The sequence below is a fragment of the Microtus oregoni genome, unplaced genomic scaffold (genome assembly GCF_018167655.1).
Source record: "Microtus oregoni isolate MIOR12 unplaced genomic scaffold, Mior012 000009F_ref0000495, whole genome shotgun sequence".
NCBI classification, from domain to species: Eukaryota; Metazoa; Chordata; class Mammalia; order Rodentia; family Cricetidae; genus Microtus; species Microtus oregoni.
Window position 1 is genome coordinate 22,760,674 of NW_024543068.1, and position 23,327 is coordinate 22,784,000.

Genomic DNA, 23,327 nt, shown 5'->3' on the forward strand with positions numbered 1-23,327 from the left:
CACCCAAAAGGGTACTTACTTCCACAAAGAAAACTGGGAGGAACTATATGTGTTTCAATTTTGCTTTATTGTAATTTCCACAAAGGTTTGCATGGTCTGTGACTTTTGGATAAAGACGTTTTGATCTGTTTTTTGTTTATATTCTGAGCCATTGCGTCTCATTGTCACTGCTGTTAGTGTTATTTTTATCGGAGGGAAAAAGATGGTAAGAACCTCAAAGTGGAAATATTTGAGAAGCCAATGAACAAATTCAAGAAAGGAAGACAAAACACCTAGTAAAGACATTTTTGCCCAGCGTGACCCCTTGATGATAAATTTCCCCTAGGGAAGAAGCACAGCCTTTCCCTGGCTCCCTAGAGAGTTAGGCCAGGGCCAGGATAGAAGTCAGCGCCATTGGGAATCACTTACAAAGAAATATTTAAATTCAAGACAGACCTGTGACATACCATTGAGTTAAATACTGAGGTGGTAGCCATCTTCAAAGCAGGTGGGGCTACAAGGTGACTCCCCAGCTCAGAAGCCTTCCGTATCCACGCAATGCCTCTGTCAAACTTTGATCTGGGGGTGTGTTTGCCTTGAGGTTGGAGAAGCTGGCAAGCTGCGCTGGAACTGGGCAGAGAAGTAATAAGTAGCCAAGGTGGGCTAAAGAGCTAATAATCATACAGTTACTGCAATTGGGACTAAAGAGGGACTCTGAGAGCAGTTCAAATCCCCCGCATCCAGCGCATCCAGAGCATGTTACATGGCTACTTTGTTATTGGCCGCAGGAGACTAAAAGGAACTGCCATCTCTTTCCTTCTCCTCTAGCTCTTCCTCTGGGACTCTCCCTTTGACCTTTAGCTTCCAGCCACCCAGAACTCCTCCCTACCTTGTATGGAAGAGGTTTCCAAAGACTCCGGTGTTGTGTGCACGGTATTTCTTTCTCTTTAATGTGCTTCCCTCTCACCTGGCTTCCTCCCACTCAACCTGCAAGTTGTTGTTTCAATACGTCCTTGTAGCAACTTTCCTTATTTCAGCCCGAGCCATGCTCCCCAGCCCACCCTACACTACTCACCCTGCCACATGCTAAGCTGGTTGTCTCAGTGAGTGCCCAGTGTCTAGCACACGGGGCCAGGTGTACACCAGGGAGCGCCGCTGAGCCTGTGGCCATGATGTCCTCTGGGTCTCTGTTTTCCTGAGCTGGGTAGCTGTTAGGTTAGCTAGAGACCCACATTGGGGGTAGCCAGCGGCTGCTGTTGTGTTCAGCTAGGGCTGTGGGAAGACTTAGGGAAGCACTGTATTTATGCACGGTCTTTGTTTCCTTTCCAAAGACCACTGTCTGGTCTCCCTGAGCAACAGGAAGTACCCAACCTAGAGTCACTTTGCTGTTTTCCTTAGCAGTCTGCGTCCCAGCCCTCGGACCCGAATGTGAGTCCTCTGAATTGAGCTGTTTTCTTTTTGCTAGGAATGCATCCCCACAGGCTGGGACAACAGCTCGGTCAGCAAAATATTTGCTATCAAAGCCCAAGGACCCGAGTTCAAGGCCCAGACTCACCTTTAAATGTTGAGCATGATAACATATGCTGCCAAGGCAGATCACTGAGGAACATTGCCCACCCCACAGAAATGGAGGAAAACCTCAGTAGCAGAGCATCTGCCTAGCATGTACGAGCCTGTAGATTCAGTCTCCAGAACTGAATACATACAAAAAGAAAAAAAAGCACCCATAATCTCATGCTATATCACTATGGAACCAATGCAGAAAAACCCTTCCTGCAGGGGCGGAAGGGGGGGGGCGTGATGGAGGAGGGTCATCTTTCTATCTGTTGTTTCATTGGTTAAATAAAGAAACTGCCTTGGCCCTTTAATAGGACATAAAATTAGGTAGGCGGAGTAAACAGAACAGAATGCTGGGAGAAAGAAGCTGAGTCAAGGAGTCACCATGATTCTCGCACTCCAGAAGGACGCAGGTTAAGATCTTTCCTGGTAAACCAGCTTGTGGAGCTACACAGATTATTGGAAATGGGTTAGATTGATATGTAAGACCTAGCCAATAAGAAACTGGAACTAATGAGCCAGGCAGTGTTTAAAAGAATACAGTTTCCATGTAATTATTTTCGGGGTAAAGCTAGCCGGGTGGCGGGACGCAGCCCAGCCCGCCAATCTTATTACAACAGAGTGGCACCCAGATGTAATGGGCTAAATCCACTTAAAAACCTGAAAGAGCTTAATTTTAAACAAAGAAAAAAAAACAGAGTTTAACGCAGAGTTTTGCTCTTTGTTGCTGGCGTGCTGTAGAGAGATTTCCTGATTCAGCAACAGCAACAGAAAAAAAAAAAGCTGCCTCATTTTAAAGCGCAGCTTCCTGGGGCTGTGCTGCCAGCATGAACTCTGGCTTTAAAGCATTTCAAAGGCTTTCAGGGGACTGGATGTTTGTGTTCCCACTTGGGATTGGAAGGAGAGTGCTCTGAGACCATGCTGACGCCTCCTGGCCTGCACCTGGGCAGATGGCCGAATCAGGCTTAGGCAGGCGGAAGAGCATGGCGGATTCCGCCGCCATACAGAGACGTGTTTTCAGACTGCACAGTGCTCTGCGTGTCAGATTTGGATGTAACTTGGATGAAAAGAATTTCTGTGCTGCACACTCAGTCTCAGAATTAAAGTGCTGAGTGCTGCTCCTACCTGGCGGCCCCAGAGCTAGCACAAAATGGTACGTCCTCCATTTTGAAATTTTCCTGACTCAGCAGCAGGAAAAAACTGGCTGTTTTAAAATGCCGGCTTTCTGGGCTGTGCCGCCATTGCGATCTCTGTCTGGCTCCTGCAGGAGACAGAGCTTTTGAATGGAGCATTTGGAGTAAAGTGCTACGATTTGTTTGATGGCAACTAGACTTGCTGTGTGCCTAAAAGGAAGTCATTGTGTGCTGTGACTCAGAGGCACAAGCAGCTCCACCACGCTACTGGTGCAATGTGCAAGGATCAGAGGCACGAGCGGCTCCGCCATGTTGGACTGGGCGGGGCAAGCAGGCAGTACCTGTTTTTGACTTAGGAATTGTCACAGCTTAGATTCTTAAGCGCTTAGTGATTTAAAGGCGCAAAACAAAGTGCTCCTGGATAGTAAAAACTTGATTGGGGGAGGGGGAGGGAAATGGGAAGCGGTTGTGGGGACGAGGCAGAAATCCTTAATAAATAAATAAATTTAAAAAAAAATGGAAGGAAATAAAAAAAAATAAATTAAAAAAAATTACAGATTCACAATAAAACAGATTCAGACACTGTTGGATGAATGTACGTAGGCTTGGGAGAGAGAAGAAAAAGAATATAAAGAATAAAGTTAACGTCTTAAAAAAAGGGTAAAGTCTTTAAAGAGACAGAGTACAGATAGTTAAGAGATTAAAAGAAATAAAAATAAGTCACATAAAAATGGAAAATTCACAGAGAGTCTGGATTATGTACATTGTGTTTTCTTTAAAATTTTTGACTGTAAGGAGCTAAGTACAGAGAGACATTTCATTACATGGGCTGCCAAGCTAAACCAGAATGGATATAAGGGTATTACGATTTCAAAATTTGGGTCTAAGGATATGATGCTTTGGAGAGGGTCTTCTTTTGTTTTCACAGAGGACCAGACCCTGTGGATTGATTCTATCCCGATATGGTATGATAGACCACGACCTCCCCAAAAGTTGCTGTGAACACCCTCAAAAAATTACTTCACTCAACTGCCAACTGAGATAAACCTGGCACACAGGTTACACCCTAAATGATCTGATTAACAGTGCCCCCATTGAGCAGGAAGCAGTTTGGAGAAAAAAAACTGTGCCCATGTTCCCAAAATATTGTTTATAAATGTTCTTTTACATTTGAAGGGGGAAATGATATAGGTATGAATAATTTGCATTGGTATGGATTTTAAGGTCAATTTTGTGATATGTATATGTATTTCTGATCTTGATTAAGGTATTGTGATTGTGTCGTTCATTTTTAAAATGTAATGTATAATTAGGAAATAATTAACATTGTTAATGTTGTTGATGGATAATCATAAATAATAGTCAAGTTTGTAGTCATGTTACTTAGATTTTCTAGATATATAGAGATATATTTCAGATAGGCATTCTTCATATCTCTCAAAGGCTGTAGAATATGGCATTTAAAATATTTTAATAACTTAGGACTTTTCATGAAAATGAGACATGTCTGCTCCTGGCGGCACCAATCTACTTCGAGAGGAAGATGGGCATCGAAGAGGATCCTTATGGAGTTTGATAGCCATTTGGGCAAGAAACTGCTCTTGCCTGGACTGTTGCATAAAATGGACACAGAGAACCCGCGGAGAGAGGACTGCTGAACTTGCCTAAAGGTAAGATGGTCTTTTGGGGTTCATGACTCATGAAAGAGTCTGCGAGACATTCTGCAGGACACAGCAGATAGTGACTAACTGTCTTTGAAATTTCCTGCTTCATGGAAATGTCTGCTAGATACTATGGGCCTGAAGATGGATTCCCCAACGGTACAGAGGAACTTTGGGTGACTGTACAGGCAGAGAGATGTCTCTGTCATTTAGAAAGCTTTGGATTTCTTGTTTGTCTAGAGAGCTTTGGATTTCTTGTTTGCTTAGGCAATATTATATCCTTCTGGAGTCTTTGATGGAGTTGAAGAATAGTTAGTTATAGCTATAGTTTTCCTTGGTTATGATAAAAGATAAAGTAGATATAAATACTGTAACTGTAATTCTTGCTTGATAACTGTTTTGTTATATGTAATCTTACTATGTTAAAGTTAAAGCCTTCCTCTTTGTTTAAACAGAAAAAGGGGAAATGATGGAGGAGGGTCATCTTTCTATCTGTTGTTTCATTGGTTAAATAAAGAAACTGCCAGCCGGGCGATGGTGGCGCACGCCTTTAATCCCAGCACTCGGGAGGCAGAGGTAGGCGGATCTCTGTGAGTTCGAGACCAGCCTGGTCTACAGAGCTAGTTCCAGGACAGGCTCCAAAGCCACAGAGAAACCCTGTCTCGAAAAACCAAAAAAAAAAAAAAAAAAAAAAAAAAAAAAAAAAAAAAAAAGAAACTGCCTTGGCCCTTTAATAGGACATAAAATTAGGTAGGCGGAGTAAACAGAACAGAATGCTGGGAGAAAGAAGCTGAGTCAAGGAGTCGCCATGATACTCGCACTCCAGACAGATGCAGGTTAAGATTTTTCCTGGTAAGCCAGCTTGTGGAGCTACACAGATTATTAGAAATGGGTTAGATTGATATATAAGACCTAGCCAATAAGAAACTGGGACTAATGAGCCAGGCAGTGTTTAAAAGAATACAGTTTCCGTGTAATTATTTTGGGTATAGTCAGGTGGCGGGACGCAGCCCAGCCCACCAATCCTATTACAACAGAATTATTTTGGGGGTAAAGCTAGCCGGGTGGCAGGACGCAGTAGCCCGCCGTTCCTCCGGGGTGGGGGGTGGGGGGAGGAGGAGTAACATGGGCACACATGCAATGTATCTGAACTGATCAGGCAACCTGGTCCGCTGTGATGTCACTTTCGAGTAACTGCCCTATCTCCCTTTTATTTAAGGCTCCCCTAAAAAACATTAGACATTAGAAAATGTGAAGGAAGCATAAGGGTGACAGAGTGGCCTAGTGACAAAACTAGACACAGAAAAAAGGTTTGATTCTTAATCCCTGCAGGCCCATTGAAATCTGCAAATATCTGTGTTGTTCTTTGGTGACCACATCTTGCTGCATATCCCAGGTCAGCTTTCAACTCTAGACCTTCTGCCTCAGCCTTCTGAGAGCTGGGATAACAGGCATGTGCCACGGTGTCCAGACGATAGCAGATGGAACGTCCCAAACGCTTTACTCCTGCTAGCTTCCATTCGAGCAGTATTTCCAAACTCTCCTGGAGAAATAGCCCCAGAGACCGCAAGGAGTTTTAGGGTGTTAATACGATTTGATTCTTCAGTCAAATGTTAATGCTTTCAAAGTAACTCTACAGAAAGCACTACAGGCAACTAAGGACTGCCAAGCGAAGGAGGAAAAGTCTTCCCTAGGGAAGAGCACACCAACTGGTTATCCAAGGCCAAACAGTCAACTCTGAAAACATACATACAAGTGACATTATACAGACTGAGACGGTTGTATTTCTGTATTTAGGAATATATATGCATATACATAGATTCATATAAGAATAATTAATGAAAAAGGAGGCCATGAATTTGAAAGAGATCAAGGAGTTGTATATGGAAAGGAAACTGACATATCAAGAAATAAAAAATGTAAAAGGGGATTTCATATTATAAATAAATCATGCTATAGAGCTTAAAACCTGCCATATGGGCTTGGAAATACAAGGAAAAAGATATCCATGGTCATAGAAAGGGTTACTATTTCAGCCCTTATGGATGGGAGAGTCTCAGCTGAAGTGTCACGAGGCAGTCGTCCTAGGCGGAGTTCTAGAGACTCCAGATGACATATTCTAAACTTAGTTACCCAAAGACCTGTTTCTTCTGCACTCTTCTTTACTTACAGCTTAAATTGTGTATTTTGGTACCTTCATATACCATCTGTGGATCACTGTGGCCCATATGTAGGAGCATCTAGCCTTGCCCAGGCTACCAGCCCAGAGCAATTTGCCATGGACTTGAAGCCTTCATTTCAGCAGTGTTCCCACCATCCCAAAATGCTTGAAATCCAACATGACTGTTGGTGAACAAGCAGAAGACTTTAGCCAGCCTATGTGGTTCTTGTACAGTCACGGTTGAGAAGGACCTGGGGTTAAAATGCAGCTGAGCACCACTAGGTCTTTGGTTGTGACCACCAAGGTGTGAACACTTATGAAGAAGCTCATTTCAGACGATGGACCAAAGAAAGGATGTCAGGGTGTGAGATGCTGTCTAGAGGATGCTTGCTATTTTCAGATCATCTCCCCATTAAAATTCCCAATCTTTTCAAAAGGAAACTGTATTGCTTTTTTTAATTTAGTGTGTGTGCACATTCATGAACACGCATACTAGGGTACATGTGTAGATGCCAAAGCAATTTATCCATCTCATTCATAACGTGGGTCTAGGAGATCAAACTCAGGTCTCTGTGGCCTGATTCTCCACCATCTTAAAGACAGTAGAGTTGTGTGGCTGGTCTTGGCCAATAGAAGTGTAGCCCCTAGATCAGATTGTTTCATTCTCTCTCATGCCTTTCTTTCTCCCCTGTTGACAAGGCAGAGTGTTCCTTGAGAACACATTATGACTCGAAGGTGGCAAAGCCTCAGATGGAGAGGTACTCAGAAGAAAGCTGCATGGTCAAAAAAATGGTTCAGACTGTGGAGTCGAAAAACCTTCTGGAGCAAATATGCCCACATTCAGGACAACTAGTGATATTAATGCCACAACCAACATAAAAATAGCTCATCAAAATAGTGGGAAAAAACTGTTCCTGGAGGGTTTAGAGAGGAGTGTCGCGCTGTCTTTCAGTCTGGAGGACTTGGACTTGTTTTCTGTGCTGTGGAGCTGCTGGACGGAACGGCTGGGCTCCCTCTCCTTTGAGCTCTGTGCATCTCAACACTGTAAACTAGAGATGAGTGAGCACAGAGGGGTTCAGGATATCTGGACAAGAGTGTCCCTGAAGGGGAATCACCTCTACTAAAGCTGAATAATTTGGGCAATACTTAGGGTTCTGACCTGCATGTCTGCAGCTGGGATGGTTTTTGTACATGGTAAAATAACATCATTCAGGCTCATAAAATATACAAGGTGCTGCAAAATACCTTTTTCAACATTAAAAAAAATAGACACAGGTACATACAAACCACCTGCTAAAACTTTATTGACAAGACCTGTACAGTAACAATGCTTTTACAAAATCAGACTGCTTCTCAATTTGGAACTACCATGGATTCAGTTTCATGAGACATTTTGAACAAACTGAGGCTAATGCTTGTGGGTTTCATTTTTAAACAAAATGCAATTCAGATTTGTCCTCATGCATTTAAATATCTAATACAGAAACAGATTTCAGGCTGCATAAATGTGCTTTTCCACATCACTGAGACTGAGCATCTTCTATGATTTGTAGAGGAAAAACTGTAACTCTTCCAGGCATGAATTTATTCCCCATCACAGGCAAACACTTTCAGACGCTTCTAATGGCCTCTCAAAGGTTGTTCCCAGCACAAGAGGGTTGACATCCTACACCTCTCTGGTGGCCTGGTAGAGACAATGGACCATAGTGGCTCAGCACCATCCATACAAAATCAGGAACAGTACAAAAGTTAGAAAAAGTACATCGATGTTAAGTTTCACAGTTTTAAAAACACCAACGCCTTTTCTGCCATGCTAATTTGTCACTGACAGAAGTAACTTTAGAAATGGGGAGGGTCATTACATTCTGTCTGTTCTTCAGACAGACAGAGATGTATGTCATTTAAGCTTTAATGGGGCACCCTAAAGCCAGTGACGCCGTGCTGGGAGAAACAGAGGACTCCATACAGAATACACTGATGGTGCATTCTCTCTGCTCCTCTCTCCCTCACATACATCCTCTTGATCACACAGGTGTTCCATGAAGATGAACTTTGTTCGGAGGGGGACATACAATAGAGGACAGGTCTGAAATGCCTATGAAGTCCCGGGACAGGCCTCAGGGCAACTCTTACTTAACAAGAGCCCGGCCTTCAACAATAAACTTATCAAAAAACTCTGCGAGTGGCTTGGAAATCTAGGTGAAGACTCGATTTTATGCTAAAAGAATGGTGTAAATAAAGTGTGAACCTGCTGCTAACCATCAAAGAACAAGAGCAGTGCAGCATACAGAGCAGGTACCTGGCAGGAAACATGAACTTGGAAGAGACGGTCATGCCCCTGCATCCGCATTATCCAGCCAGGAGCAGAGCAGCCCTGAGAAGCTCTCCCCACTGAGAACAGCCTGCTCCACCGTAGGGTAAAACCTCCTGAAGACGGCTCCCGAAATAGTTACATGTGCTCAGAATGAATGAATCATTCACATTTACATCTTTTATGCAAGTTCTTCAAGGACACCCATCAAAAGTTGAGATATGAAAGAAAACCAATAAAATATTTTAAAACAACAGAGCCGCACACGGTATGCATATGGCGGAGCAGAGATGTGCGAATGTGAACAACTGTTTCAGATGCCATATGAAGACTAAAAAAATCAGAAATACTCAGATTTATCTTGTACCGTGAACACAAAATATTGCCTTGAAATCTTGGATGTTCCTTCAAAAAATGACTTTTTGATCTTTCCTTTTCGGGGAGTATGTTTACAAGGGAAGTGATTTTGTGAGTGAGGGAGGGGAACAGCCACGTTCTTAAGCGAAAGGGATGAGGTGGGTTTCAGCCTTTTTAGTGGGGGATGGGATGAGGTGAAGTTCTTTCCATAAAATACATTCAGATCCCATTTTGGAGGATGGGGGTGGGGGCAACTAATTTAGTACTTTGCCTGTACTGAAATTGTTATAAAGGAATGTGTGCACTCAACTCAAAAATGGCAAACCCATGAATAAAAGTGGAGTCATAATTTGTTATGTTGTCAGTGTTTAAAGAAACAAACCTGGGCCAGCAAGATGCCACGAGTTGAAATCCTTGCCATGCAAACCTGCTGACCCGAGTCGGATCCCTGGGAACCAAGTAAAAATGGAAGAAGAAGAAAAAGGACTTCATGAAATTGTCTTCTGATCTCCATAGACACACCATAGCATGTTCTCTACCCATACACATCATGTCTATACACACATACACACACGCACAAGCACATACACATGCACACACGCCTACACAGACATTTTAAAACCTTTTAAATCAGAACCTAACACATTATTTTCTCAGAGGCAGAATCACTGAAGAACATTCCAACTGTAACTTTTAGTCAAATTACTGGCAGAGATCTAAAAGTGTCCATTACTTTGATATAGCAACATAATAAAAGTGGATCTGACCTTAATATAAAAATAAAACAGCTTAAAGTCTCCAAAAAGCATGTGTGTCTTCAAAAATTCTGCAAAAATGTTTTCTGTCTAGGATCTCATCCTACATCCACAGTAGGGGCTCACAGTGTTTGTTATATTGAAAACCTTAAAGGAATGTATTGCTATACCCTAGTGTAAAGTAGACTAATAAAGTAAAATAGACTAATAACCCTGGCTGATAGAAACTGGGAAGGCTCAGGGGACTTGAAGTTTGCCACTGTTCTTAAACCTCATGAAAAGAAGGCAGGGTACCAGAATGCAGGCCTTGCTAACTTGCATCCGACCCTCACTGCTCAGTTATACCTACATCTCTGCTGTAGGGCCTGGTCCACAAATGGCTGCTGGCACAAACCATACGGCATGCTATATACATGGAATTTGGTAATCGTCTCAGATTTGGCTCACTGGGCAGCCCTTTTCCTCATTCACTCCGAGTTATTATCAGGATCACCATGCCAACATCCACCTGCTTGTCACAGGTCACCCATTCTGCGTGCAGTAGCTCACCTTTTCCCTCAGAATGCAGAGCTTTCAGGTGCTTAGAAGCCACTGTCAATCAATGTACATTGCTAACAAAGGCAACGTACATGATCAGAACACTTCTCTCTGCAGAAGTGATAAAGGGGAGGCCATATAGACTGGAAACAGAAGTCAGCTTCGGATCCAGACACGGTAGCAAACTTTGGATCCATAGGAAATAATCGATTTGTTTTCCCTGTGATGATTCACATTCAAATGTGTCATAGCAAATGGGATCAGAAGCAAAAGTAAATATAGGTCATAAACCGCTGCACGCAGACAGCAGAAGAGTATTCAATGCTTAAAAGAAATGAGCTATCAAGGCATAAAAAGACACGAAAATGTAAATGCAGATTGCAAGTAAAAGAAGACAATCTGAGAAGTCTGCACACTGATTGATTCCAACTATGTGACATTCTGGAAGAGAAAACTATGAAGACACTCTAAAGATCAGTGGTTGCCAGGACTTAGTGGGGAGAGGGGATTCTGCAGGCAGAACACAGAGGCGTTTTAGGGGAGCGAAAATACCCCCACGTGCTATTAGGAAAATAAAGATGAACATTACATGTGCTTCAAAACCCACAGAATATGCAACCCAGGAAAAACCCTGACATGAATGACCCACTTCCTGTAAGGATGTGTTGGCATAGATTGGCTGATTGTGCCAGACCCAATGCCATGGCAGACAGGATGCTGACAGTGAAAGGTGTGTGAATGGGGGCACAGGTAGGTGGGGACTTTAGATTTTATTGTAAACCTAAAATCACTCTGAAAAAGAAAGTTCATTATTTTTATTAAGCATATGACAAAAGCATCATAGTTTAACCTGAAAATACAGTTCAAATGTCATCCATACAAATTTTTCACAGGAGAGTTTACACATTTTCTCTCTTCCTATTCAAAGTTTTAAAAAAAAATCTGTAATAAAATTATATTTTAAAATTCTGGGAAATACTTGGTAGTTTATAATAATAAAAATCAACATGTGGCTGCATTAGTTGGTAGCATAATAAATGTTGCTTGATGCTGTGAAAGAACTGGGCATTAGTAAAGGTTACCGTGGGGTTCAGGGAAGTGTAGCAAAGTCAGTGAGCTCTGCCCATATGATCACATGAGGAACCACACCAATGCTTTTATGAAAAAACGTGGCTCTCTAGAATGCAAGTCCTTTATAGAGAATCACTTCCAAGGAATTATATTTCTCTTCCTGAACACGTCCCTCAATGAATCAGAGTGTAATTGGCAATTTCAGGTAAGATGACACACTAGAAGGTCCCTGTATGACTAGGTTAACAAGAATGGGAGTCAGCATAAGAAAGAACAGGTCCGGGCAGTGGTAGCCCACACCTTTAATCCCAGCACTTAGAAGGAGGTAAAAGTGGATCTCTGTGAGTTCGAGGCCAGCCTGGTCTACAGAGTGAGTTCCAGGACAGGCTGCCTGTCTCAAGAAACAAAAAGAAAAAGAAAGAGGGGGGAGGGAAGAAGGAAAGAAAAGAAAAGAAAGAAAAAAGGAAGGAAAGAAGGAATGAAGGGACTCCATCTCAAAGACAGAGAAATTCACAAAGATAGAACAACAAAAGCCGAAAACTGCGAGACGAAGATGGGCTTCTCTCAAAGAAGGTGAGGCCGGCACAACTCCATGTGGGAGACTCCCTGGCCAGGGTAGGAGTAACAACTTAGGGAACTTTCTGATGCCTTTTCTCAACTATCAAGGTCACTATCAGATGAGCTACGTACACTTCTTATGGGCCATGGAGTAAGTTGTTTTAGGTCACCAAAGGCTCGGACTTAGGTAGCTTTAGCTTGAGATATGCTTAGTGGACACTTGAACTTTAATAATGTTAAGATTGATAAACAATAAATCCCCTGGGGAAAGAATCCAACCTGTGTCCTTTGTTATGAAATTGAAAGTAGCAAGAATTATACCCAGGACGAGGAGGCTGGCTCAATCAGAGCTCACCCTCGGTAAGGGTGGGAGGGGGGTTGATTCCTAGAGCACAAAACCAAGTTATGTTCAGATCAATTTCAAAATCAGCACAAGAAAACAGATGTTAACCCATCTTCCATGTGAAAACAACCCAATATTGATTTTACACATTTTACAAGGATGCCCCCACATGTACAGTTTTGGGGGACTTGGGTGGGGGTTCTTCATTATGCATACTGCTTAGTTTTATAAACACAGTTGACACCAAATGTTCTCTGACAATATGCACCCCACTTCCTTCACCTCTCCCCCACTTCCTCACTCCCACTGGTTCCCCTCTTTCTTCTATCTCACTCCTTCTGTGTTGCATATAAAAATGGCTTTGTCTGTAAAGTCTAGGCTCCAAAATGAGAGAAAATATGTAATATTTCTCTGACTACATCTGTCCTACCTTTCTTAACACGATCTCAGATAACTTTAAAAATTTAAAAAAAAGGTTAGTAGGGTTCTCTGTCCAGATTCTCACCCATGTCTCCTACAGCTAGTCTTCAATCTACACATCCAAACAGAAAGGAGCAGCCATTTCTGCTATGCAGAGCCTGTAAGAACTGTGTTATGCCTGCCTGAACAGAGCTGCAATCCCCCTGCCTTATAAAGGGAATTCAATATTCAGTCACAAAAGTTCAAATCCCCATCTAACCACCATCTCCTGCTGTAACTCATTTCTTTGCAGGAGCGGAACACTGCATTCCTCCCTCTATAGACATAAAACACCCATTTATTTTGAAGGGAAGCATAAACTGCCAGGGATATTTATTCCTTAACTAGACACAGAGTAATAACTTCTAAATCCTCTCCCCTTTACAAGGGAGAAGAAACCATGGTAGAAATATATTAAGTCCCAAATTACAAGATAATAAAAGTAAATTTTTGCTTGCCTGCAGCCCTTGTCAAGAATCAGCCGTGAAAGGAGAGGCTATTTAGAAGCAAAAATATTGTGGAACTCTTTCATTCACGAGCGCACCTTCTGGTCCCTGCCCAGATTCAAGAACATCTCTGTGACTTTAGTGACTATGTTTTGAATACATCCAAAAATTATTAAAAAATCAAATGGATAATTTAAGGGAAAAATTAAGTCAATCAAAAATTTCACATACATCTGGTGACACCATGGGGAAATCTGCCTTCTCCTGAAGCTCCAAGTTGCCTAGTAATATTGTCATATGGCAGTGAGAAGGAAAAGCTCCCCTGAGACACTTGAGGCAGCATCAGTGAGCATTCGAGAGCCATTCACAGAGCTCAGCGGTGTGATTCTAAGAACATCCATCGACCTCCATGGCTGCCGCCCGTGTCTGCACTGTAAAATCTCAAGCTTCACACAGGTTCCACATGGGCTGTAAATATAGGTGATTATCACCTCCGTGTCTAGGATACGGCAACCTGGCCCAAGGGGAATGAAAGCGGTCGACAGTTGATGCACTATAGGAGAGGAGGCCAAAGCCTGCGGGCACCCCAGTGTTACCCAAACAAGACCCAAGTAGCAACTCCCCAGAGAAGGCCTAAGAAGCAAGAGAAATCCATGTGGGGAAACCACAGAGGAGAGAGTACAGACCAGGATGTACGGATTACATACCAGATACTAAATTTAGAAGAAACCTAAAGACTGGTTTCCTGGGTGTCCTCCCATTCTTACAGAACTAACACTGCCAGAACAACTTCCTGTTTTAAAAGCCAAGCTTCTGGGATCTCATTGGCAATTAATTCACTCTCTTGGGCAACCAAGGCTGGCCCCCAGTCAGGGACTGCCAGCAGTTTTCCCGATTCATTCGGCCAAATGTATCTCACTTCTTCCCATAATCTACTTTGGACTAGAAATAATTAAAAAACACTTAATGATTGTATGTTGGTAAGCACTGTGGTTTCAATGTTAGCCGATGACCTCAGAAAGATATTAAAGCTCTACACCATCCCAAATAACCCAGTACTGTACAAGAGGAAATCCAACGAATACATTTAAGCTAATGAGAAACAATTAATGTCTGAATTCAAGGCTCAGCCTAAGTGTTTGTGGATGCTCTGACCCTATCCATGTTGCCAAGACTAGAAACTGTACATGTCTTTTCAGTAGGGTTCCACTTTCTGGGTCATTATTCTGTAAGTCACTTCCCAGTCTTTCAACCTCCCATCCGACAGCTTTATCATCCCTACTAGTTATCCCCATTGGAAGGCACTAAGTCCAATAATCTGTGTCCCATGTCTCTGTATTGCTGTCCCTGAATTGAGAAGCTTTGATTTCAACATAGTTTGCTGACACCTTGGCAGTGGTCAGAAGCACATCCTCACAGCTTCTCATCCCAGGGTCACTCTGAGCCTAGGGACAGAGCTCCTTTGGTAGAGTGTCTCCTAGCATCGACAAAGCCCTGGCCCCAGCACCACATAAACCAGACCTGGTGGCACACACCTATAATCCCAGCACTCCGGAGATGGAAGCTGGAGGACCAGAAGTTCAAGATCATCCTCAGCTACTCAGTGAGTCCAAGCTCACAGAAGATCCCATCTCGAAACTTCCACCACTCCCACCATGCAGAAGATGACTGGCCCACGGCATCCAGGAACACTTGAGGTCACCTGTCCCTGACTTCTGTGGGTTAAAATCAACAAAGGCTTTTTCGAAACTTTCGGGACGTCTTCAACACTTGCAGTTTAATCGTTTGAAAACAACTGGACATACTTCCCATTGTATCAGCCAGCAACCCTTAAACTGAAAGGAAGCTCTGTAGGATGGCAGAATCCCTTTCATTGTGACCTGATGGGAACAATGAGACGTAACTGGTTCTAAATGGAACCTTCAGTTGGACAATTAATCTTAAGTACTCACTGCTGAAAATTCCTCATCTATAAAGATATAAGTATAGAATGTGGGTTTTAAAGATACATCTGTTTTGAAGACTGCCACTGGAGTACCATACTGCTTATTTTTGTAGATCAAGTTAAAACATATAACCAAACTCAAGCTTTTTCATGGGGACACTTCGTGCCCAGTCTGCCTATGAGCAGAAGCATGGGCTGAGGAAAGACCTGTGAGCGGCTGATCGAGATGCAAACATCAATGATTCAGGTTTTACATTACCTCCAAGCCAAGAGGGTAATAGACAGAGATCTGGTTACACCTTGGCTGATCTCTATCATGATGTCATTTACTCATTTGTCATGCTCATCTCCTGACAAGATCTACTTTCCTGTGCAAATCTAGGCCAGCTGCACAAAGGTGCGGTCTTCAAGTTCCTGAAAAGGATGTTTTGCGTTTCCGCCTGGTGTTGTAATCGCATTCCTGGAAAAAGTAGTCAACCCCCAGTACTTCTCTCTCAAGTACGATTATGAGGAGGAAACACGGGATATTAGCTTTGTGCCAGCTTCTATTCCGGTCACATTACAGCTGGGACTTCACTGATATCTCGTAGAAGAAACCTAGAGGCAAGCACTAATTCTGATTTTCATTTTAGGACACTGGGGTGTGGTTGGCTAGGTCATTTTCTTTTTTGCTTTTTTGGGTTTTTGTTTTTTTTGTTTTTGTTTTTGACACAGGGTTTCTCAGTGTAACAGTCCTAGCTGTCCTGGAATTCACTCTTGTAGACCAGTCTGGCCTCAAGCTCACAGAGATCCTCCTGCCTCTGTCTCCCAAGTGCTGGGACTAAGGCCACACAGCAGCATTCCATCTGAAGCCAAGCTATGAGCACATAGTCTGTGCCTGCTCCACTGCCTGGGATCTGTTTTGTTCCACACCTTTAAGTATTGTCCAGGATCCCACTGACTGTTGGGATCTTAAATGCCTTTCTCGGTCTATTTATAGATTCTTCTTGAATATACATCAATTATGCCAATCATGTCCACAACTCATTCCTTTATCTCTTCCACACTATTTTTTGATATCTGTATCTAAACAAATTATTAGTTTTTCAGGCAATAAAAATTCTTCTGTCATTTCAAGATCATCTGTCATTTGCTTCTGACTAGGAATTTAGAATGGAATTGTCTTCACTTACAGTTCCATGCAAAATTCAAGGGGAAGCTTCACATGTGTTTTCTGGTCTACTCACTTCTCGGCAAAGGCTATGCCCTCAGACCAGGCATGGCAGTTCATGACTACTGTAATCTCAATGCTTTGGAGCCTGAGGCAGGAGGATCACAAGTTTAAGGCAAGCCTGGCCTATACAGTACATTCCATGTACAGCAAGACCCGGTCCCCAAATTGTTACCATGTGATTTCATGTCACTTAAAAAGGACTTTTTTCATACCTCCATATACCAAGTTCTCTGCATGGAAAGGACAGACAGGTTTTGGTGGATACACAGGTCAGTGTCCACACTGAAAGATCAATAGGCCAATAAACTTTCTAGGAGATTAAATTACTTGGGAAGAAGAATTTGGATTCTCAGATAACACCTTCTAGTACAGCCACAACATAAATCGCAGCAAGAGGCAACCATCATTGTATAATGTTGTGAATGTCATGTTGAAGAGGGAGAAGGTGTGTTTCAGATGTACCCTAGGAGGTAGCACTGTGGAGAATGCCAACATTCGCATCAATGCCCAAACTGTCATCCAAGCACATCATAGCCAATGGCACCTACGTTGAACGACCACAATGCAATGTTGTGCCTCTTTGCAAACATGGTGTGGTTCATCTCTGGGGTCTCATGCTGGAGAAATGTTAAGAATACTACATTCATGGGCACTGCAAATTCTTCTTACATTAGGGAAAGCAGGATTCCCTCTCCAGTAGACATTTGACCAGCAAACACAGGGTCCAAAACAACCGTGCATCCCTCACGGGGAGCCAGTGAAGGAGAAGGAACCAGAGCAGGTGTTTGTCTGTTCTGGTGAATAGTCCATTAAAAAGAAAAAGAAAAACAGTCAGAGGGGATCAGAGAATATAACAGCCAGCACCGTGATTGGTGAAACGAACCCTCCTCAAGTCAGCAGAAGCCTGTGCCCTGGAAGAAGGCCCACAATGAAACATATTTCCATAAACTTTGTGCTCTCAATGACATTGTTTTCAAAGCTCACTCTTTGGGAACGAACTAGCAAGCAACAAAACCCAGCATTGCTTCCACGTCAAGCTCTGCACAAGATATTAATCATTAGCTAGCGAAAGAAGGCAAAGGCAGCTTTCCCACCACAGAGCCAACTAATTATCTTTCATAACTCTTTTGAGAGGCAAATGTAGCTGTAAACGCTCAAGTGAAAAACATGTTAAATGCATTTGGGTCTAGACTTTGCCAAGAAAATATGAGAATCTAAGTGCACCAAATCCAAAGATCTTCCTAGCAGAATTTCAAATTGAGATTTAAAAAAAAAAATGTTCAGCCTCGCATTTCAATGCATCTTGTCTTTAGAATTTGATGTCTGTACCATCGATGGAGGGTGAACGCCACTGTATAACCAAGATGCACAAGTGTTATATGGCGGGCGGTAATAACAAAGGAAACCATTAAAAAGTGGTAGAAACGCTTTTCAGGTATCTTTCCTCTTGAAAGGGGGCACACGGCTGTAAAGCCCACTATCCCAGCAGAAAACCCTAAAACTGGACAAGTCAAGGAGCAGAACAGAAAGCATTGGTGGTTACTGGGGACCGCAAAGCCCTGAATGCAGGCATCATGTAGAGCAGGCAAACATGAGCGAGGAAAACCCAGGGCTGTCTGTGCAATATATACAGATTTTTTTTCAAATGTAAATTTTAAAATGAATGCTGCTATTATGCCAGAGGCATAAAGGGAAGCAAAACGAGGCTGCTCTACTTCCCTTTAAACACAAGGCGCACAGAGAGGGAGGGATGTGAAAAGCCAATTCTTCGCCGCTCTCCATCAATTGCACTCAGTTCTACCCTCTGACACAGTCACGCTGCAAAGCCCACCAGGCAGTTAATGGACATGATGCTGAGAAAGCACTCTCAGGCCTTCCCAAGAAAGACAGGGGAAAACCCAAAGGACCAGAAAAGAAACGAAGATACTAATTTATTCTGCAAATTCTTGTCCTTCCATATAAAGAGATTTCTTCCAAATATCTGATTCCTGTGATCACAGTAGAGTTATCCCATGCCCTTGCCTGGTCTTGTCAGGATAACCATTACAAATTGCAAGGAATAAATATGTTCTCCAAGCCTTGCAGCCTACGCTGACAGTCTGTCCAAATGCAAAGCAGAGGGGGAAGCGACATGGCTTTGGCTGTACGCATCCGTCTCTAACTATCTCTCTTCCCACAGACAGGGTGGAAGTCAACAAGAAAACATCAAAAGCTAAAAATAAACGACTGGGCAATTGCTCAGAGAACAGGGTTAAGTGTGCATTCCCTCCCCCTCTATCACGTCCAGGTGGAAGGCATTGAAATTAAGAGCTCAGATAGAGGAATAAAGCAAATAAAAGGGCACTGCAAAAATACGGAAAGCTGCTCATCAGTAAAACCCTATGTCCAGAACCATACACGGTCAGCATTTAAAGAGCACGTAATCAGAAGGCAAGGAGTCACTAAGACATATTGTCGCCTGTGAGAAATAGCAGTGCTGGGGATTCTCAATGCTCAAAGAATTCAGTGTCGCTCTCTACAAAATGACATTATGCCTTCTCTCAGAGGGGTTCACATGTTCATCCCCACAAGTCAATCGAATCAGTATTTATTAAGATCCACTGTACGCATTTTACTATGTTCTACTGGCAGGGTACATAGCATAAAGATGACCGTGGCTGACACACAGGTGTACATACAAAAACCACTTGTGTGAGTTAATATCCTTGTCTATAGAAAAGGTATAATCCAAATGAACTCCAGATTTGGAAACATCAAGAAAGCCAAGACTTTATTATCTACTTGGTTTTCTTCTTGTTCTTTAGGTACTGGTATGGTTTTTTTTAAAAAAGCACAAAACCCTTGATTTTTGATATCTTACATATTCAAAAAGAGATAGGTCAAATAACAGTCAGTTTTTAACTCTTTTACAACTTCAAGATGATTTGTCTAACCCAATTCTTTTAGAAATCGTGATATCTAATTGAGAAAAATGAGGCATTTCATGAATACAAATTTATTTTATACCACACATTTATAACAATTACCTTTTAAATAAACAGAGCTTTATATATACATATATATAAAGAGAGTAGGCATGGCAGAGGATTGTGGATTGGTTACATCTTTCTGGAACCCTCAGCATCTGACTCCTTTCTCTATTTTGGAAATGTGAACACCGAGAAGAGTCTGATTCATACACCTCAGTGATGGAAAACAGTAGTGTTCCAGCTCCTTTGAAACTTCAGTCTATTCTCCAACCAAAAAGAGAAAGCAAGAGAAGCTGCATCCCATAGTGTGAACCAAAACACAACCATCCATTAGCACAAATTATGACATCACCAGTGGTCTCAACTAGAGTAACTGTTTCCCAACCTGTGCACTTGGCCCTGCAAGTAGCTTTCCCTTCATTACAACATTTAAATGAAAATCAAACCTTTGATGAAGTTCTAAACCACAGAATGCCCTAAGATTAGTAAAATTCTCAATTTGAAACACCCCCCCCCACACACACACACATACACAATGCTCTGACTTGGTGTCAGATGATCAAGGCTGATAAACCACACAAAAGCCCCTTGGTAAGCCTAGGATTCCAGCAGTGTATGCCACCTGCATATCTGCTGGCCTTTGCTTTCCTTCATTTCCTCCCAGTGCTCCTGCTCCTCTTCCCCACTGCTGTTCTGGCCCAGCGCAAGCCAGCCAATCATCTCTTTCCGCTTCATAGTGCGCCTGCTGTAAATGGCAATCATCAAGGTAACATCAGAGAGCTGGAAGAGGGCCACCTGGAAGACAAAGGTCTCTTTGTAGACAGGGTTGGGTTGGCCGCGTCGAATGGATGTCTTGCATCGGGACATCTCTTGACCCACGCAGTTGAGGAGGAAGAGTTTTCCGTACGTATCTACAGTGAAAACAAACAGGAGGAGGGTGAGACAAGGTCTGTGCTTTCTCCTGCACTGGCTTAGCTGTAATCTTCACATGGGCTGCAAATTTCTCCTCGCCATGGTAGCTTCAGGTCTAGACCACCACGTCATGCATAGATTATTAAGGAGAAGGAGTATTGCCTGAGATGTCTGTCTATTGTTTCACACAAGTCAGTATGGTACATTATGAGGTTCATTAGAGCCTCTGCTTGCACAGAGTATGTATGGAGGTACACAGAAATATGTCCAATGGGCTGTGGTCATCCAGACAGAACTTCCTTTATGTAGCAAAATGAATATGCCTTCTTTTTCTCCACGTGTGGGATTTTCATTCAGAGTCAAATCACTGTTTTCTGTCTAGGTTGAAGAGTATTTTCTCTTCTTGTTCTCCTCATAGTCCACACATTCTCTGAACCATCTCATGCTGGAACCCCAGCCCACAAGCTTCACCCCCTCAACCCCCTGGGCAGGCTCTCAATGCCCTGATATCCAGTGACAATCCACCTTCCCTAACTGATACCAATACTTTCTTTAGAAGCCATGTGACTCCACTTCTGCCAGCACCCAGGTTGACCCTACCACAGCCTGGTTTCTCATCCACAGACTGCCAGTCGCTCAGAGGTAAAGAGAGGGTTTACCTTACACATAGCACAGTACCTCCATGCCTGGCTTAGTTCCTAACTGGGGCTGGGTTTTCAACAAATAATTTTATAATGAACATCCATGACTAGACAGAAAGCCTTTGTCTCTTTCAAGCTCATGTTTTCAAACAATGAAACCAAGCAAGACCTCTCATTTTAAAACCCTCTACACTAGAATACTACGAAGCAGTGACTAAGGCTTTCTTTTTAGTTACAAAAAGGAGAAGAAAGCATCCAAATTTTACTAACATCATCTACTTTGGCTAAAATTCCTGAATGAATCATTACAAAGAAAATTATCCTTGAAAATGCGTGTTATCAAAATCATTTCACTGATCTTTTGGACTTTTAACTAAAACTTTTGCTTCTAATTTACATGCATGCTGCTATTAAAAAAATCAAAATGTTAGGATGTTGCCTAAGGTCCATTATTCTGTACTTTCTGTTCAGTGCGGGCAGAGAGCTTAGCGTGTACAACTTACTTTCCCATCAAGTCACCAGGCAAACTCTTTGAAAGTGTAAACCCAGATCTCTGTAATTTCCTCTCAGAGCACTGTAAGGTAGGAAGCAAATTACAACCCACAGTTTTCTTTGTACGTTGATCTTTTTTCCTATTCTGGTTTGATGTGTTATTTTATGCACTTATCTGCTGAGAAACACAAGGTGTGAGATTACACTTCAGGTGTGAAAACACTTCTCTGTCTCAGAAACAGGGCTCTCTACTCCTCAAACTGTTCCACGGAAAAGCTGTCAACAAACCCACAATGGGGAATGAGCCTGTGCTTCCGCGGATGAACAGCAACAGGGACCCGGTAGGAAAGCTCACTTAAGGCGTTGATCTGCTCAGGCGATTCTGCCAGTTGGAGCAGTGGGGATGGAGTTAATCTTTCAAACAAAGACTTGCTCATTTTGTAGGGAACATCCTGAGCTTCCACCTGTCCCAAGATAGGTCTCTAATTATAAATAAGAAAGGCCACTTACCGCTAACCTCACCACTTACTCTGCGGTGTAGGTACATGGCATGGAATGATGAACATTTCATAAACAACACCATATAAAGTCACAGAACCAGAGGAAGATATACCATACAGTTCAAAGAGGGAAGCTTTACTCAGCATGCCCAGGAACTCTTGCCTGGGTGAAACTGGCAGAGACACAACCTGGGTCTTCTGGGGTTCCACGACTGACGCCAGTGAGCACTATTTTATTTCTTTGGAAGTTGATCACAGAAACTAAAACAACATTGAACAAAACTTTATCTTACAAAGATTCAGAAATCTTTATAGTGTCTTTAGTACCCCAGATCCATCATCAAAGGCTAAATGGGGCAAAGTGCCTTAACAGATCAGTGACTTTATCAGGTCATTTGTCTCATGGCATAAAGGAAAATGTCACTTGTACCCTAATATTTTGAATGTTCAAAGAGCAGTATGTGTCTAAGTTAGAAACAGAATTGTAGGCAAAAGTCTGAAAATGATCAATAAAGTGACTCTGATAATATATTTATATTTTATTTATAATAGCTAATAACCCAAATTTATCAAGGCACAAAAGCATGTCATTTGAAGCACAGAAGGCATCATCTACCCCAAAGAAGTCACAGAAAGAGCCCACTCAAATCACCTACTTGCCCATTTACAACCCAATACTCTACCAACTACTGCAGAGTGAGCCTCCAGGCAATGATGCACCAACAACTTGCAGTGTGCCTTCAAGAGATAGTCTACCAACTACTGCAGAGCAAGCCTCCAGGGATGCTACACCAACTACTGAAGAGCAAGCCTCCAGGGATGTTGTGACAACTACTGCAGAGTGAATCTTCAAGGGACAGCCTACCAACTACTACAGAGTGAGCTTTCAAGGGATGCTCTACCAACTACTTCAGCGTGAGCTTCCAGAAATGCTGTACCAACTCCTGTAGAGTGAGCCTCCAGGGATGCTGTTTCAAATACTGCAGTGAGTCTCAAGGGATGTTCTACCAACTACTTCAGAGTGGGCCTCAAGGGATGTTGTTCCAAATACTGAAGAGTGAGCCTCCAGGGATGCTATACCAACTACTTCACAGTGAGCGTTCAAGGGATGGTCTGCCAACTACTGCAGAGTTAGCCTCCAGAGCAGAGTTCTGTATGTATGACTCAAGTATCTGGGAAACCAGGGCAAGTGAAAGGGAGTTGGCTATTTAACTCTCTGTTCCTTTTTAGTAGACTAATACTTCTAAAGCATTTTTAGATACATATAAGAATACAGAAACTAATATCTCATGTTCCCATTTGAGATAGCTAGCATTTTTCACTTTTG

General features: G+C 42.6%; 1 protein-coding gene across 3 annotated transcripts in view; it reads right to left on the reverse strand.

Moving 5' to 3' along the window:
- Positions 1-7,777: 7,777 nt before the first annotated feature.
- Positions 7,778-23,327, reverse strand: part of Syt16 (synaptotagmin 16) — a 254,323-nt gene continuing 238,773 nt past the window's right edge. For all 3 annotated transcript variants that reach the window (XM_041657954.1, XM_041657953.1, XM_041657952.1), the window contains one exon: positions 7,778-20,366. In XM_041657954.1, the coding sequence (XP_041513888.1) occupies positions 20,053-20,366 (314 nt within the window). In that variant the 3' untranslated portion in view covers positions 7,778-20,052. The remainder of the gene's footprint in view (positions 20,367-23,327) is intronic.